General features: G+C 36.5%; 1 protein-coding gene across 4 annotated transcripts in view; it reads left to right on the top strand.

Annotated features, from left to right (window-relative positions):
• Positions 1-16,629, top strand: part of COL12A1 (collagen type XII alpha 1 chain) — a 252,433-nt gene that overhangs the window by 194,202 nt on the left and 41,602 nt on the right. For all 4 annotated transcript variants that reach the window (XM_053710444.1, XM_053710443.1, XM_053710446.1 and 1 more), the window contains 5 exons: positions 35-121; positions 752-805; positions 3,695-3,790; positions 4,040-4,093; positions 6,428-6,481. In XM_053710444.1, the coding sequence (XP_053566419.1) occupies positions 35-121; positions 752-805; positions 3,695-3,790; positions 4,040-4,093; positions 6,428-6,481 (345 nt within the window). The remainder of the gene's footprint in view (positions 1-34; positions 122-751; positions 806-3,694; positions 3,791-4,039; positions 4,094-6,427; positions 6,482-16,629) is intronic.

Raw genomic sequence — 16,629 nt, 5'->3', positions numbered from 1 at the left:
CATCTGTAAAACTATGTTTTCTTTCCCTTTGTAGAGAGATGAAGCTAAATGCCCAGCTTTACCAAATGCGTGTACATGCACACAAGACAGCATTGGGGCCCCAGGACCCCCAGGCCCATCTGTAAGACTACTTTTTTTTCTTAATATGTTGGTTGAGTGACATAATTATGTGTTTTCAGATATACTGAACTTTACTTGCAGAGCTGAGTCATATATGAAATACTTAAAGTACACCTCTTATATAAACCTATGTAATGAGCTGTTTGAGTTGTGTTGTCACACTGCAATTATTTCACAGTTTTACCATAACGTGATTTATTCATCTTGTTCTTTTGAAATGGTTAATATTTATTTCTCTTATGTCAAATAGACCAGCATTTTACATGAGGGAATTAAATATCTTAAGTGTTATTATTTGACATTAAATTATATTAGCAACACAGCTTATCTTTTTCTGCCTACATAATAGAAATCATCAAAAGTGTAAAGAACTGTGATTCCCTCTGGGAAACTAGTGCTAATCCAAAATCTCATGCTGGCTGAATATGATTGGCAGTAGTAATGAAATACGAACATGTTTATTTAAAGAATGCTATATGGCTTTATGCCAAATATTTTCCATTGGTGATAGAAAAAAATACTTTTGCCTTCCCCCATCATATTGTAAAGCACATTATTAGAAGATAATGGTTTTTGCAAGATGGCATGTTAAATACATTACTGTCAATTTTTTTCTTTATTTACATTTTAGGGTATGCCTGGTAGCAAAGGCCCCAGAGGTGACAGGGGTGTAGATGGGCCGGCTGTAAGTACTATCTTATCTTTTATACACTTTGCATGATGGCACATTTCTGCGTATGCTTCTTAACATTTATATCTGAGCATGTATTCCAAATATACTTTTTTAAATCAAAATAAGACAATAAGCAGTTTATAACAATCTATACACAAATTAAAATGTCTTAATTATTGCAGATGAAACTCATAAGATTGCACTGATTTAGAGTATTGCATGCCTGAGCACAAGACAAGAGCATACCATCAGTCAACTACCCAATTTCCCCGGTGTGTTCCATATCACCCAACACCTTGCTATGTGATGAGCATTCCAAAGAATGCACTTATATATTTACATGGGTGCAGCACATCATTAAACAGTTTGTACAAGTCATATGGTGCCTGCTGTAACATCTTGATTATAAATGAATGGGAAATAACAATATATTATAACTAAAATCATTTTTTTTAAACAGAATAGCTTTTGACTGAAGGAATAGGATTGAAATTGTGAAGCATAGATAGGAGCTACAGGTGGCTAGGATCTAAGATCTGGTTTTCTTCATGTTGCAACTATTCAGCATATTAAGGGCAATACTAGCAGATACTGCCCAATTAACTGTATTATTGCTAGCTCTATGTAGTGTTGATGCTAAGTAGTATTTATTTATTTTTATTTTTATTGAGGTTACAGTATATCATCCAACAACAAGTGATGTGCAGACATAATTTATTATTACCTTGCTTATTTCAAAAAAATTATATAACTAAAGATAGCTACTATAATCTAAGCCAGGTAGGAAATCCGCACCACTGGTAAGTGCACGGTACACGGGGGGTAACTGCAATGCCCCAAAGCAATATCAAGAGAACGTGGATACCAGCACAATTTGGTAAAAAAGTATAATCTTTACTGCAGACCCATATCTTAAAAATAGCAACGTTTCGGGGTTAACCCCTTAGTCATGCCATCATGACTAAGGGGTTAACCCCAAAACGTTGCTATTTTTAAGATATGGGTCTGCAATAAAGGTTATACTTTTTTACCAAATTGTGCTGGTATCCACGTTCTAAAGATAGCTACTGCTAAACACTCAAATTAAAATATGAACCTTAATTTCTGGATACTGATGACAATAAATAAATATATTAAATATAAATAAAAAGCAACAATATGCCCATATTAATGGAAAGGCATAACAGGCATTCTAATCCAGAAAACTCAACAATTTACATCCATTTTTATCATACATCTCGAGAAGATAGAAATAAAAAGAGGAAAAGAAAAAAAAATGTAGGAAATCCCCACCATGCTGACCTGACCATATCCATTAGTATCATAAGAAAACAGACCCTAGATATCTTGAACATATGTCTATGCTTATAGAAGGTCTAAGGCTTTCCAAGGCTCTCAAATCATACAATATATTTCAATTTGTTGTTTTGAGCATGGAACATATATTTTTTTTTCTTCCATGGTTTTAAAAAGACTAATACTATCAATGACAGCTCTCCAGGTGGAGTGGGTTCCCTTTTTCCAGTTTCTAACAATCAAAAACTATATAGCTAATAGTAAATAGATCCTAGGTTTAACAATGCAGAGCCTGGACTCAATTTATCAGGGAGACCCAGGCTCAAACAGTGGGTTTATAAATAACTATTCAATGTTGTGATCCATGCCCAATGTTTCATTAAATAGTTCCATTAAACAATAAAAAAGAAATCACAACAATTGTTTTGGAGACTAGAAATTTCTGATATCCAACAAATGTTTATTTTCTTTTATTTCTCTGCTCTCTGGAAGCTTTATCTCAGAAGGTGAGCTATTGAATGAAATAAGATGTCCTCTGAATAATAAATAAGATATTAGGGATAACATTTAATATCCCTAATATCACTTATTTCCACCATATCAAACACATATACTAGGTTAAATCAAAAGGTACATAATGTCCTGTGGGTTGTTTGATGAATACAAAATGGAACTAAATGCATATTTGGATGGATTATTATGGGGGGGAGTCATGAGTGTTTCTCAGGAGGATATATATATATATATATATATATATATATAAATGTGTGTGTCATGAGAATTTGGTTTAGTTGGGTGGTTGCTGTCCTTGTATATGGAGTACTGAAGTTTGAATTTACCAATTGAATTGAAGTAGATAAGACTGTGGCCACTAGTTATCAATGTCTGTCAGACCTGATCCGACAGTGCGGATCAGGTCCGACAGACATCGCTGAATACGGCAAGCAATATGCTCGCCGTATTCAGCATTGCACCAGCATTGCACCAGCAGCTCACAAGACTCACGGCCAATCAGGGGGGGGGTGTCAATCAACCTGATCGTACTTGATCGGGTTGAATTGCGGGAATGTCTGTCCGCCTACTCAGAGCAGGCGGACAGGTTATGGAGCAGCGCTCTTTGTGACCGCTGCTTCATAACTGCTGTTTCTGGCGAGCCTGCAGGTCATTCGGAGCTTGATACATATGCCCCTGTGACTTGCATTATTATTATCATTATTGTCATTTATCTGTAAACTGCCACCATATTCTGTAACGCTGTATACATGAGGGTACACAATGACATTAAGTACTGTTAAACAAACAGACTAAACAAAATAAATGAATACAGCAGGAGAAAGGATCTGCTCTAAAAAAAATACAATCTGCAAAAAACACATTTTCCCAGGTTGCAATTGTTTTTTTTAAATGATTATTTTTTACCTTTTTTTGGAGCTGAAAATGAAGGTTTAATCATTTAGAGATAAGCAACATCCCACTAATCAATGAAAGGCACTTTTAAAAATGCCAAACTTAGAATTTTAAAAATACCAAACTCAGAGCTCAAATATTAAAAGAATAGGGACAACAACAGGTGCAGATATAATTGCCATATTATATTTGTTTTAGGGGCCACCAGGATCAAGAGGCGAGCCAGGTCTCACAGGGCCACAAGGACCTCCAGGCCCTCAAGGACCTAATGGACTTTCTATACCAGGAGAACCTGTAAGTACAGTTTTTAAACTGTTCAAACATAAATCTTAAAAACTGAATTTCATAGGTGTTTTCAAACAATTTTTTTTTCACACAAAATGACAAGTATATTACTATATACTGCACACCACTACAAAATAATTGTACTGTAAATAATGTATGATTAAGTTGTGTGAAACTTATACTTTTTCATAATTTCAATATAATTTCCTTCTCATCTCTTTAACATCAATCAGTAAATGCATTCTTCTAATTATTCAGGGTCGTCAAGGAATAAAGGGTGATTCCGGTGATCCAGGGCAGCCAGGAAGAATGGTATGTTGAGTTCTCTTTAGTAACAATAACATTTACAAATACATGCTTGTATAAAGGAGAAAATGAAGGGGAAAAATCATAATGTCTCAAAAAACAAATAGATTTGTACTTTTAACAACAGGATACAGACAAATTCAGAGAAATTATTTTTACATTAAGGGCTAGGTTACAGGTGGAGAGCTAAATTATCGGGCACCTGCAAATTGGCAACTTATCCAGATCTCTGGTAATTTTATAAATGTGCCCCAAATTCTATAATATCTAGTGTATTTTATTAAAAAATAAAGATAGCACAATCTTTATTTTTTATTAAAATAACTGCACTAGGGGCTAAAGTTGCCGAGGGTGGGGTGTTAGAAAAAAAAAACGCCACTGAAAAGTGCCTTTACATTGCGGTGGGGAACTGTGTGTTTCCAGTAACTATAAATGTATATGCTTATATACCTATATATTTATTTGTTAATATGTGTATATACACATGCAAACACAAAAATATATATGTATTTAATAATATACATATATATTTATAGTTGCTGCTATCGCTGCGCTACTTACCCCCTTCACTGCGCTTAGGAGCCTATGGAAGCACGCTCTCATGACCGCAAAGCTTCCAAGCAATGCGAACGCTTGGTTGCTGACAACCTGTGATACCAGCGCACATTATTGTGCGCTGGTATTACACAGTGGATTGAAAATATCACTTTCCCGAAAGCGATATTTAGCGCTCCACTTGTAATCTGGCCCTAAATTGGGCTAGATCAGTGTTTCTCAACTGCGGCCCTCAAGTACCTCCAACAGTTCAGGTTTTCATTATGGCGTGCATTGGGTTTTGGACATTACGTCCATGTTAACGTATTCTCCCCATAGACTTCAAAGATGCATGCAACCTGAAAAAAACACACCTAACACTAGCTAACCCGAATGTGTTAACAGTAAGACTGCTAAATCCAACATGAATTTATGCGTATTTCACATTCCAATGTCTTTCACAGATTAAGATTATGTTCTATGTATTGTTAAATAGATATTTCTATATATATGATACATTTATGATATATATAAATACCTATATGTATATATGATTATATATAGGTATATACAGATATATATGAATATCTATTGAACAAAACATAGAACATTTTCTATTATGTGAAGAACATTGGTATGTAAAAGAATATGTATTTATGTGTTTATATGTGTATATATTTATGTAAATACATAAATACATCTGTACAGACACACACATATATATATATATATATATATATAGTATTGCTTCAGACTTGAGAAAGGAAGGAGCTCTTCCGAAAGCTTGTCTACTTATAAATGTATAGTTAGTCCAATAAAAAAGTAGCATTGCTCAATGCAATACTCTTGTTATTTTGATATCTAAATATCTGGGCAAACACGGCTACTCCAATCAACGTATATATATATATATATATATATATATATATATATATATATATATATACATGCATACACATATTTAGATGTGTGTATGTATGTATATATATATATATATATATATATATATATGTATGTTAGAGCCCTTTTTTGTCAAACACCTTATACCATATATCTTTGAGCCATTATAACTTTTTTATATATATTTTTTTTTAAATAATTTTTATCAGATAGTGTTTATATGAGTTTAACTGTACTTTTTTTTAACTCACTACCCTTTTTGGAAGTTCTTCAGTCAAGCTAACCCAACGAGCACAAATAGCGTTTGCGCTCAATCAAACAAATTTACTTTAAACTTGTAATACGCTATTTCCGATATGTACAAAAACCTAAAAAAAAAAAACAACAAAAACAATAGAAGTTATTGCACCACTTGTAATCTATCCCATTATGTTAAAGTTAAAGTCAATCTTAGCATTTGTGAAACACTAGTATTGACCATTGGAACGAATAAGTGGACTTTCAGTCATGAAGTATAAAATACTTCATGCTGAAAGCCCCTTTATTTGTTTCAAGCGTTCACCACACTGAGCTGCTCAGGCTGCCCACTGCAGAACGCTGTTTTGCTGAGAGGTGACGTTTTCACCTCTTAGCCAATAGCCGTGCGGGAAATCTGACTTGGCGTTCTGCTGTGGGCTGCTTGAGCAGCTCAGTGCGGCGAACGCTTGAAACAATTATAGGAGCTTTCAGCATTAAGTATTTTATACTTCATGACTGAAAGTCCCCTTTTTTTGTTCAAATGGTCAATCCTAGCGTTTCACAAACGCTAGGATTGACTTTCACTTTAAAGGTTGGTACATTGTATTAACAATATTTGATAACACTAAACAATTAATTTTGATCATATTTAATCTCAATTTGTTTTAGGGTACTCCAGGAGTAACTGGACCATCTGGTCCTATGGGGCCACCAGGTCAAAGGGTAAGTTCTTTTTAAGATTCTGCTTTTTATAAGAATTAATCTATTATAGAATAAAATATGTTATACCTATATATGGGTTTATAAAAGGTTACTGTAACAATATCAGACACTTGCATATGTTACTTTCTCTAATTGTTCTTTTTTTTTTTAAACCTCATGATGAAAATTGACACTTCTCTATTCTTTAAGGGACACTGAACCCAATTTTTTTCTTTCATGATTCAGAAAGAGCATGACATTTTAAAGGGACAGTAAAGTAAAAAAAATATTTCATGATTTAAATAGGGCATGTCATTTTAAACAACTTTCCAATTTACTTTTATTACCAATTTTGCTTTGTTCTCTTGGTATTCTTAGTTGGAAGCTAAATCTAGGAGGTTCATGTGCTAATTTCTTAGACCTTGAAGACTGCCTCTAATCTGAAAGCATTTGGACAGTTTTTCACCACTAGAGGGCGTTAGTTCATGTGTTTCATATAGATAACATTGAGCTCAGGCACGTGAAGCTCCTAGGAGTCAGCAATGATTGGCTAAAAATGCAAGTCTGTCAAAAGAACTGAAATAAGGGGGAAGTTTGCAGAGGCTTAGATACAAAGTAATCAAAGAGGTAAAAAGTATATTATTATAATTGTGTTGGTTATGTAAAATTGAGTAATGGGTAATAAAGGGATTATCTACCTTTTTAAACAACACAAATTCTGGTGTTTACTGTCCCTTTAAGAAACTTTCTAATTTACTCATTTTATCAATTTTTCTTTGTTTTCTTGCTATCTTTATTTTAAAAGCAGGAATGTAAATCTTAGCAGCCAGCTCATTTTAGGTTCAGCACCATGGATAGCGCTTGCTTATTGGAGGCTTACATTTACCCACCAATATGTAAGCATAACCCAGGTTCTCAACCAAAAATGATCTGGCTCCTAGGCAACACCTTCCTGCTTTTTAAATAAATAGGAGTAAATTAGAAAGTTGCTTATAATTGCATGCTCTATCTGAATCATGAAAGAAAAAAATATGGGTTTAGTGTCCCTTTAAGGGACTACCTTTGTCATTAGACAGGATAAAGTGGCAGAATAATACTATAGCCCCACAAGCGTAGATTCCAGTTTTAGCATTATAGCAATCCATTATCCGTTTTTTTCTTAACAAGAAACTGCTTTAAAAAAAATAAATAAAAAAAATAACAAAAAACAAAAACTGTATCACTGTGGTATCCAAGTTTTTGAAACAGGCTCTCATAAATTTACATAATTGATAACTATCACAACATCTGTATTTCCTACTTCTGTCAATGAAAAGGGCAACAAGTTGTCCAAAATGACTTTCTTCAACTGTGTTTTGACAACAAGTTACATCAAAGTAATTCTCAATAAACCAATGTCAATGTGTAAGTTTATATATTGATTTATTCAGTATTTGCAAAAAAAAAAAAAAAGCTATGGTCAATAACAATGTCAACACTTTTATATATATTATCAATGTGCAAATGTCAAAGATAAAACATAATGTTTAGGAGGAAGTAATTTGAAACATATAAATGCTTCATACAAAGAACTAAGCATGTGTTAAATATAGCTCCCACTGTCTGAAAATCCATTTTTAGCTTTGTGATGAAGGGGAGAAGTGGTTTTCAAAAGGCTGGACTCAGAGACAAAAAATGACACACAACATGTTCTACAAATCATTTGAGCTTTTTAAATTGGTTGGAAGAGCAACATCAAAAATGTTGTCAGTATGAGGTAATAAGTGAATATTCAAGTAAATCACAAGTGAATGTTTACTTACAAAGTCTAACATCAATCCAGACAAAATGTGCAGGTACACAGAAAAGCACTTAAACTGGTGTGCTAGAATATTGATTTGGTGGTCATATGATACTTCTCATTGACAACACTATATTTTTCCAAAGATGTTGTCATAAAGTTAATTCTAAGGGGTAGCCTTTAGCTGTATTCATTAAGGTTTATTTCACCACATACAAGTGAGTGTTGGGACCAAAAGAGTTGTGAGGCACCACCCTGTGAAGGACAAGTCTTATGAGCAATAACAATGAGTAATATTGGGCACTCTTCGGTTGGCATAATGTAAGGCCTAGTAACAGATTATGCTGAACAGTACATTCTAAGTTTGGGTTGCTGAACTGATTGGAATAGAGGTTGCAACACAACACAGTTTTTAAATGAATGACCTGTTTTCATGGTCCTAACCCAGAAATAAAACAGTTAATTATGGCTTAACATGTTTTTGTAGTGGTTTTGAAATTTTAAAATGCCTTAATATATCACCAAAATACACACAAAGAAAATAATCAGCAACATTTGACTCTATGCCACTCAGCAAAAAATATGGATTGACAAGATTAAAGAAGTATAAAATATGTATTGAACCATCCATAAAAGGGTTGTTACCTTCTGGGCTTTTAGAAAATGACACAAACCTCAGGAGCAGCAATAGTATTATTAGAGTAGAAAGGTGTCTCTGGGAGAAATCTGCAGTCTGGCTCCATGAGAGACTTTGAGCAATGATTGAAACAGAGGTAAGTAAAGAATCACAACACCTAAACTGAGATTGCTATCTAATAAAATAATGGATTCCGTTTAATCAACTTTTGCTGTTTTAAAGATTTTCACAGTCCAACTGGGTATTTTAAAAATTAAACCTATTTCAACCCATAGAGAAACAGTTTTGCATTAGTAAAGAAGCAAAAAATAATAATTTTATTTAACCTTTTTGTATTAAATAAATAAATAGCATACTTAAAGGGACACTGAACCTAATTTTTTTATTTCATGATTCAGAAAGAGCATGCAATTTTAAGCAACTTTCTAATTTACTCCTATTATCAATTCTTCTTAGTTCTCTTGCTATCTTTATTTGAAAAAGAAGCTACGTTTTTTTTTTGGTTCAGACTCTGGACAGCAGTTTTTTTATTGGTGGAATTAATTTATCCACCAATTAGCAAGGACAACCCAGGTTGTTCACCAAAAAATGGGCCGGCATCTAAACTTTCATTCTTGCATTTCAAATAAAGATACCAAGAGAATGAAGAACATTTGTTAATAGGAGTAAATTTGACAGTTGCTTAAAATGTCATGCTCTATCTAAATCACAAAAGAAAAATTTGAGTTCAGTGTCCCGTTAATCCTTTCTATTTTATATACATGAAAGAGCGTTATGATCACTCTGTTTCTTTAAGACTAGTTGCACAAAATAATTTGTATATTTTTTAAAATAAACTTAAACCCCCTCCCATTTTTAAATATACCTGTCATATTTAACATGCAGAATATCCTAAACCATTTATATAGAAGTAGGTTTAGGTTTTACTGGAAACAAATCATTATTACACCAATACAGTTTTAAAGGCATAGTTAAAAGCCTAAGAGAGTGATATAGGAAGGTGGATGGGTATTAAAATAAGAAAAGTGACAGTGGTTAGTAGAAAATGGTAGCTCCCACAATCCCAATAACCAAACTAAATATTTAGCTTTTCAGCCACCTTTGTTAGTCCTTCATACCTAATAACATATGTCAGTAGGGATGCTGTATATTTAAAGGGACATTCCAGTGTAAAAATAAAATGGAAAATTAATTTCTTTAACTATGGACCGGATAACAAATGGTCAGATTATAAGTGGAGTGCAAAAATGCAAGCAGTATGGTGAGTTAACATCCATACTGCTTGCATTTTTGGACTAGTATTACATGTCCATGGTTAACATATATCATGCACTTGGTAGTATAATATGTGCTACAATATTCATGGTAGATAGCACAGGTGCGCTTTCGTTCATAGATAATAGATTTCTGTGAGGGCCTGCACTAAAATTCATGTCCGATAACACTCAGGTGCTAAGCCCATGCAGTGGGGAAAATTAAGCTCAAGGAATTGAGTTTATAGTTAAATGCTTTGCTATATACCTTTCATGTTTTTGAATGCGCAATAGCAAGCAGCTAGTTTGTGGTTGTCAAAAACACCAAATGCGAACTCAATATTTTAGTTTGTGCAGGAGTGCGACTCTTTATCAGACTTGTAATACAAGTGCTATGAGTTCGCTACTATCACTACCTATTGAAAGTATAGGGCATGCTATTTATGTATCGGTGCTTTAAAAATACTTTGGTTAAACATTTAGTAACCAATCTTGTGTTATTGTTTGTAAGAGGCTGAACACAAAATAAAGTGGGGTGCTTTATCAGTTGAGCTTGGCTAATAATCAGGGCCTTTTTGTTTAACCCATTTCTGCTCCTGTGCCACTCCAAATGAGGATTCTGCTGGAGTGCAAATGAAGGTTATGCATATATGCATGTATTATCCATACACTGTCTGTATGCTCTTGTGGAGCACAAAGGTGATGTTCCTTGAGTTCAACTTTTGCTCTAATACAGGGTTTTCCATTTCCAGCCCACAGGCCTACCTAAAACAGGCTACATTTCCAGGATTTTCTTGGGTGAGTGCAGGTAAATAACTGATTATGTAACCTGTGCTCTAGTTTAGATATGCTGAAAATCTTGCCTTTTAGGGGTTCTAAGCACTGGAACTGAAAAACCCTTCTCTAATGAAACAGAATAACACAAAAGGAACCCAATTTAGTAGTATTGAAGCAACTCACAATAGAAGGGCACCTTCAGGGTGCAGGATACACAAGCTCAAACTCCGCAGTAGTCCAGCAAACTGACACTGGCAAGTGATTGATTTTGATTGTAGAAAGCTCTCCAATCCTAAATAAGGGAGATGTAAACAAACACAGCCCAGCACAGCTATAACCAGATATGGTTTGATGGTGAATCAATATATTCACAATTGGAGTGCACTTGTAAGGGTGCTAACCAAAGCAGGCCAGGACTTTGCAGCCTCCCGGCAGACTGTCTCAGGGGTAGACTGGAACGTGTGCAAAATATGAATTTTATAAAATGAAAATAATAATTAAAATAAAAATGAAATTAAAAAGCAAGTGTTGATAAACGAAGATATGTTTTACTATAAAATACAGCAACGCGTTTCTCGGTCTCAACCGTACTGTTTCCTCAGAATAATACAGTGGTATACTAACAACACTTGCTCATTTTCAAGAGGAGTTGACTATCCTTATGACAAAGAGCAGCCTGAATCTGACTGATTGCCGGAGGATTTATTATATGGACATATCTCTGGACTTTTGATATATGATTTTTATATATGATTTTCCATTAATGCTTCCACTTATAACAACTTAATCTCATATTATTTTATCTTAAAAGAGTGCCTTCTGGGGGTGTTTTCGTTTGGTGTAGCTATTTCACACCTTTTGGAAACTCCCTATATATATCTAATGAAATAGGACATTTTTTATTTGGACACATTTAAGAAATATAATTTTATTAGTTTTGAGCTTGACTACTATAAAATATACAACTCTTTATATTTTAAACATCAGTTTGTTAACAGACAGTGCACCATAACTGCCTCTGGAGTTAATCCTTACGCCTTAAACAAATGACCCATGAGAAATTCAGGCTCAAGTTGGAAAACGTTCTCCAGAGCCAAAATGTCTTTCCTGTAATCCTTCCTCATAATAAATTATACAAAACTTTCCAGAACTTTTTTTTGCCACAGTCAGATCATTTGTTTTCATTACAATTGATTTGTTAATGCACACAATGCAGAATTAAATAAATTACAAAATTTGTAAAAACAACAAAGCTAAAGACTCTTTTATAATGTTTTAGACTATCTAGGCAAAGAGTATATAAAGTGCAAGTAAGTATATGTGCAGAGAGAAACCAAAGTTTGGTTAAGCTGATGTATTTCAAACGTTTGATTTCACATATGTTGCCTGTTTCTCTCTAGGATTTAAATGATTAACCATTTAAATGCACAGTAACTTTTAAAATCATATATATATACTATTAGATTTTAAAATATACAAATAGATAAGCTCTTTTACTTGTATTGATATACATAATAGAAACTGATGACATAAATAAACCACAAATTGGTTAAAAAGTAATCAAAATGGTAATAGATAAGTCAAAAAGGGAGCTTGTGCAGAAAGTAGTAGCAGTATTGACCAATATAATCTCAACTCATTCATTGGGGCTGATTTATTACAGTGTAGACGGACATGATACAATTTAGCGTACCATGTCCACCGCACATTGATAAATGCCGACAGTATAAGCTGTCGGTATTTATCATTGTACAAGCAGTTCTTGTGAACTGCTTGTGCAATGTCGCCCCCTGTAGATTTGCGGCCAGTCAGCCGCTAGCAGGGGGTGTCAATCAGCCTGATCATATAGGATTGGGAGGATTTATGTCCTCAGTCTCTTAGCAGACGGACAAGTTATGAAGCAGCGGTCTTTAGACCTGAAGGCTCGCGCAGAAACAGGAGCTTGATAATTCGGCCCCATTGTCTGCATAGTATTTAGGTATTTAAAACATATTTAAGACAAACAGCATTGCTGTCAAAAGTCAATATGGCCAAAATACAATGTTAAAATGTCCATTTATTGCAAAAACTCTGCAGTACTTCTATGTGGAGGGCTTGACTTGAAGATTTCCAGTCCAAAAATGTCTTAGTCACTGCATACAAACTGTATAAAGTATTACCATCATTAAAGAGCCCCAAGGGGTAGATTTAACAAATGCCAGGCGGACATGATTCGCTGTAGCGAATCATGTCCTCATGACATTGCTAATACTCTGTCGGCTTTTAACATTGCACAAGCATTTCTTGTGAAATGCTTGTGCAATGCCGCCCTCTGCACATTCGCGGCTTGTGCAATGCCGCCCCCTGCACATTTGCGGCCAATCATCTGCTAGCAGGGGGTGTGAATCATCCCGATCGTATCGACCAATGCTTCTTAACTTAAGTTTCAGGCGGACCTCAAACTTTGGGGGTAGAAAGCAGCATCCGCTGCTTGTTAAATCTACCCCTAAGAGTCAGACAAGCACAGCTGCAGTGCACCTTCACTTTACCCTTTAACATTTTGCCAAACAGCTCAAATTCATCTTCTTTTCTTAAAAATTAGATGGACATTTTTTACCTCTGAAATATTATCCCTTTCTTGTACTTTTTCAGTTCTGATCATTATCATCTCATTATATGTAGGCAGGTTCTAATAGAAATGCAGCTTAAGTTCACCCATATTGTGCTACAATATAGCTCAAGTCATATGTAAATTGTGGCGCTAATTTAAAACCAAAATAAATGACACATGTGGACCCATATTGTAGCATGATATGGATGCAATCAGAAAGCTACCTTGTGGTGTTTGCCCTTTCTCTGCTGCTCGGCCACCCTGACCAATTATCTGTGTCCTCCACTGTTGCCCTACATTGTCTTCACCACCTCAATACTACCCTCAGCAACAGTTAGCAGAGACAACTAGCCCAGTTCCTCACCAGCACCACTCCTCACCAGCCTGCATTGTTTCCTGCGACAAAACACTTGTATGGGAGTCTCAGATATCCCTTGATACATGTGCTGCTGCTGTGTGCTTCATTGTAAATAGGTGCATGTGTCATTCATGCATGGTTGGCTACCTGCTAGGTTTTTAACAGGGTTCATAATCTTACTGTCCCCTTCAGGGAACATGCTCTATTCTGCAGAAGTATGGAAAAAAGGGCTTAAAAAATATACAGCAAGATATTGCGAGTGGAGCGCTATTTATCACTGCTGCTCGAGCGTTAACTGTGCTAAAATTAAGCTTTTAACAGAGTGCACTAACCGTACATGAAATATTAATATTTCACATTCCAATGATCTTCACTTACAGTAATGTCCTTTTTGTTCTTAAATATAATAATAATAAATATAATTAAAAGTGCATTATTTTCAATGTGAGGAACACAGCGATGTAAAATATGCATTTTTTACATTGATTTCCTCAATTTATATCTTAACACATTCGGGTTAGTGCACATAAAAACGTAAGATTCTTAAGGCACGCTATTGAAATATTACATATAAAATATTTAAAAAAAGGCACATCTTCATTAGCCTTCTGGGGTAAGCTAAGAAGGAATCAGAACTGCCTAGAGTATATGGCTCCCCCCGGAAGGTAAGAACTCAAGCACTAATGCATACTAGTAATGATATGTGAAATGAGTAGACACTCTCTCAATTCTGTGTAAACCTGTTCAAATGTCTATGTCGATTTGTCAAAAGTCTCTTGTTTGGAATTTATTACTCTTAAACCAATAAAAAAAAGTTATTATAAAAAAAATATTTAACTAAAAGTATGTAAGTTATTAAAAATGAATAAACATACTGTGACATATATAGATGTATTCTATGGATTATTTATAATATTTTACAGCATATTTACAGCATATTTTACAGCATGTTTATTAATTTTCAATCATTTATATTAAACTAGTCCTAAAGCCCGTTCACACAGCCATTTTTTGCAGTACAGTAGTCCCACCCCTTGGGCTCTCTCCCTCCCCCTCTCTTTTGCTCTCTCTCTCTCCCCCTCTCTTTTGCTCTCTCTCTCTCCCCCTCTCTTTTGCTCTCTCTCTCCCCCTCTCTTTTGAGCTCTCTCTCTCTCCCCCCTCTCTTTTGCGCTCTCTCTCTCCCTCTCTCTTTTGCGCTCTCTCTCTCCCCCTCTCTTTTGCGCTCTCTCCCCCTCTCTTTTGCGCTATCTATCTCCCCCTCTCTTTTGTGCTCTCTCTCTCCCCCATCTCTTTTGCGCTCTCTCTCTCCCCATCTCTTTTGCGCTCTCTCTCTCTCCCCCCATCTCTTTTGCGCTCTCCCCCCCCTCTCTTTTGCGCTCTCTCTCCCCCCTCTTTTGCACTCTCTCTCCCCCCTCTTTTGCGCTCTCTCTCCCCCCTCTCTTTTGTGCTCTCTCTCTCCCCCATCTCTTTTGCGCTCTCTCTCCTCCCCTCTCTTTTGCGCTCTCTCTCCCCCTCTCTTTTGCGCTCTCTCTCCCCCCTCTCTTTTGCGCTGTCTCTCCTCCCTCTCTTTTGCGCTCTCTCCCCCATCTTTTGCTCTCTCTCTCTTCCCCCTCTCTTTTGCTCTCTCTCTCTCTCCCCCCTCTCTTTTGCTCTCTCTCCCCCCTCTCTTTTGCGTGCTCTCTCTCACCCCTCTCTTTTGCGTGCTCTCTCTCCCCCTCTCTTTTGTATTTTCTCTCTCCCTCTCTTTTGAGCTTTCTCTCTCCCCCATCTCTTTTGCGCTCTCTCTCCCCCTCTCTTTTGAGCTCTCTCCCCCTCTCTCTCCCCCTCTCCTCTCTCTCTCTCCTCCTCTCTCTCTCCCCCTCTCTCTCCCCCCTTTATTTTGTTCTCTCTCTCTCTCCCCCCTTTATTTTGTGCTCTCTCTCTCTCCCCCCTCTCTTTTGCACTCTCTTCCCCTCTCTTTTGCGCTCTCTCCCCTCTCTTTTGCGCTCCCTCCCCCCTCTCTTTTGCGCTCTCTCCCCCCCTCTCTTTTGCTCTCTCTCTCTCCCCCATCTCTTTTGTGCTCTCTCTCCCCCCTCTTTTGCTCTCTCTCCCCCCCTCTCTTTTGCGCTCTCTCTCTCCCCCTCTCTTTTGAGCTCTCTCTCCCCCTCTCCTCTCTCTCCCCTCCTCTCTCTCTCTCTCTCTCTCCCCTCCTCTCTCTCTCTCCCCTCCTCTGTCTCTCCCCTCTCCTCTCTCTCTCCCCTCTCCTCTATCTCCTCTCCTCCCTCCCTCTATCTTGTGACTGTGCCTGGCCACGCCCCTCCATGCCCGACCACGCCCCTTCATGGCCGGCCAGACCCACTTCGCAGACATCCACGCCCCCTTCATGCCGGCCACGCCCCCACTCATGCCCGTCCACGACCACTTCTGCCACAGATCAGCTAGTGAGTAGGAGTCAAAGGCTAGGTGTGCTTGTCCTCGTGCTGTCTCTACCAGTGATGTGCAGTCACTAGAGGCAGGTGAGGCAGTGCTTCACCTCTCATATGGGCAAAAATATATATTTTTTTATTGACTTTTAAAAAAAAAAAAAAAAAAAATTGTATTTTTTTTCCCCAGCATTTTTTTTTTCACAGCTATATGTTGTGCAATGAAGAGGCACAAGCAGGTCTGCCCACCATTACACAACATGCTGCGCCATCTACTGGATGAAAGTGGTTAAGATCATTGCATGGCCCATTAACTGCTTATTTGAGGCAGTCCTATTTGGGCTGAACCAATCCAGTGAGAGGCATTAGTAA

Source organism: Bombina bombina, chromosome 4 (assembly GCF_027579735.1).
Source record: "Bombina bombina isolate aBomBom1 chromosome 4, aBomBom1.pri, whole genome shotgun sequence".
Lineage (NCBI taxonomy): Eukaryota > Metazoa > Chordata > Amphibia > Anura > Bombinatoridae > Bombina > Bombina bombina.
The sequence above is the reverse complement of the archived record's forward strand: the minus strand, read 5'-3'. Positions and strand labels throughout refer to the sequence as shown.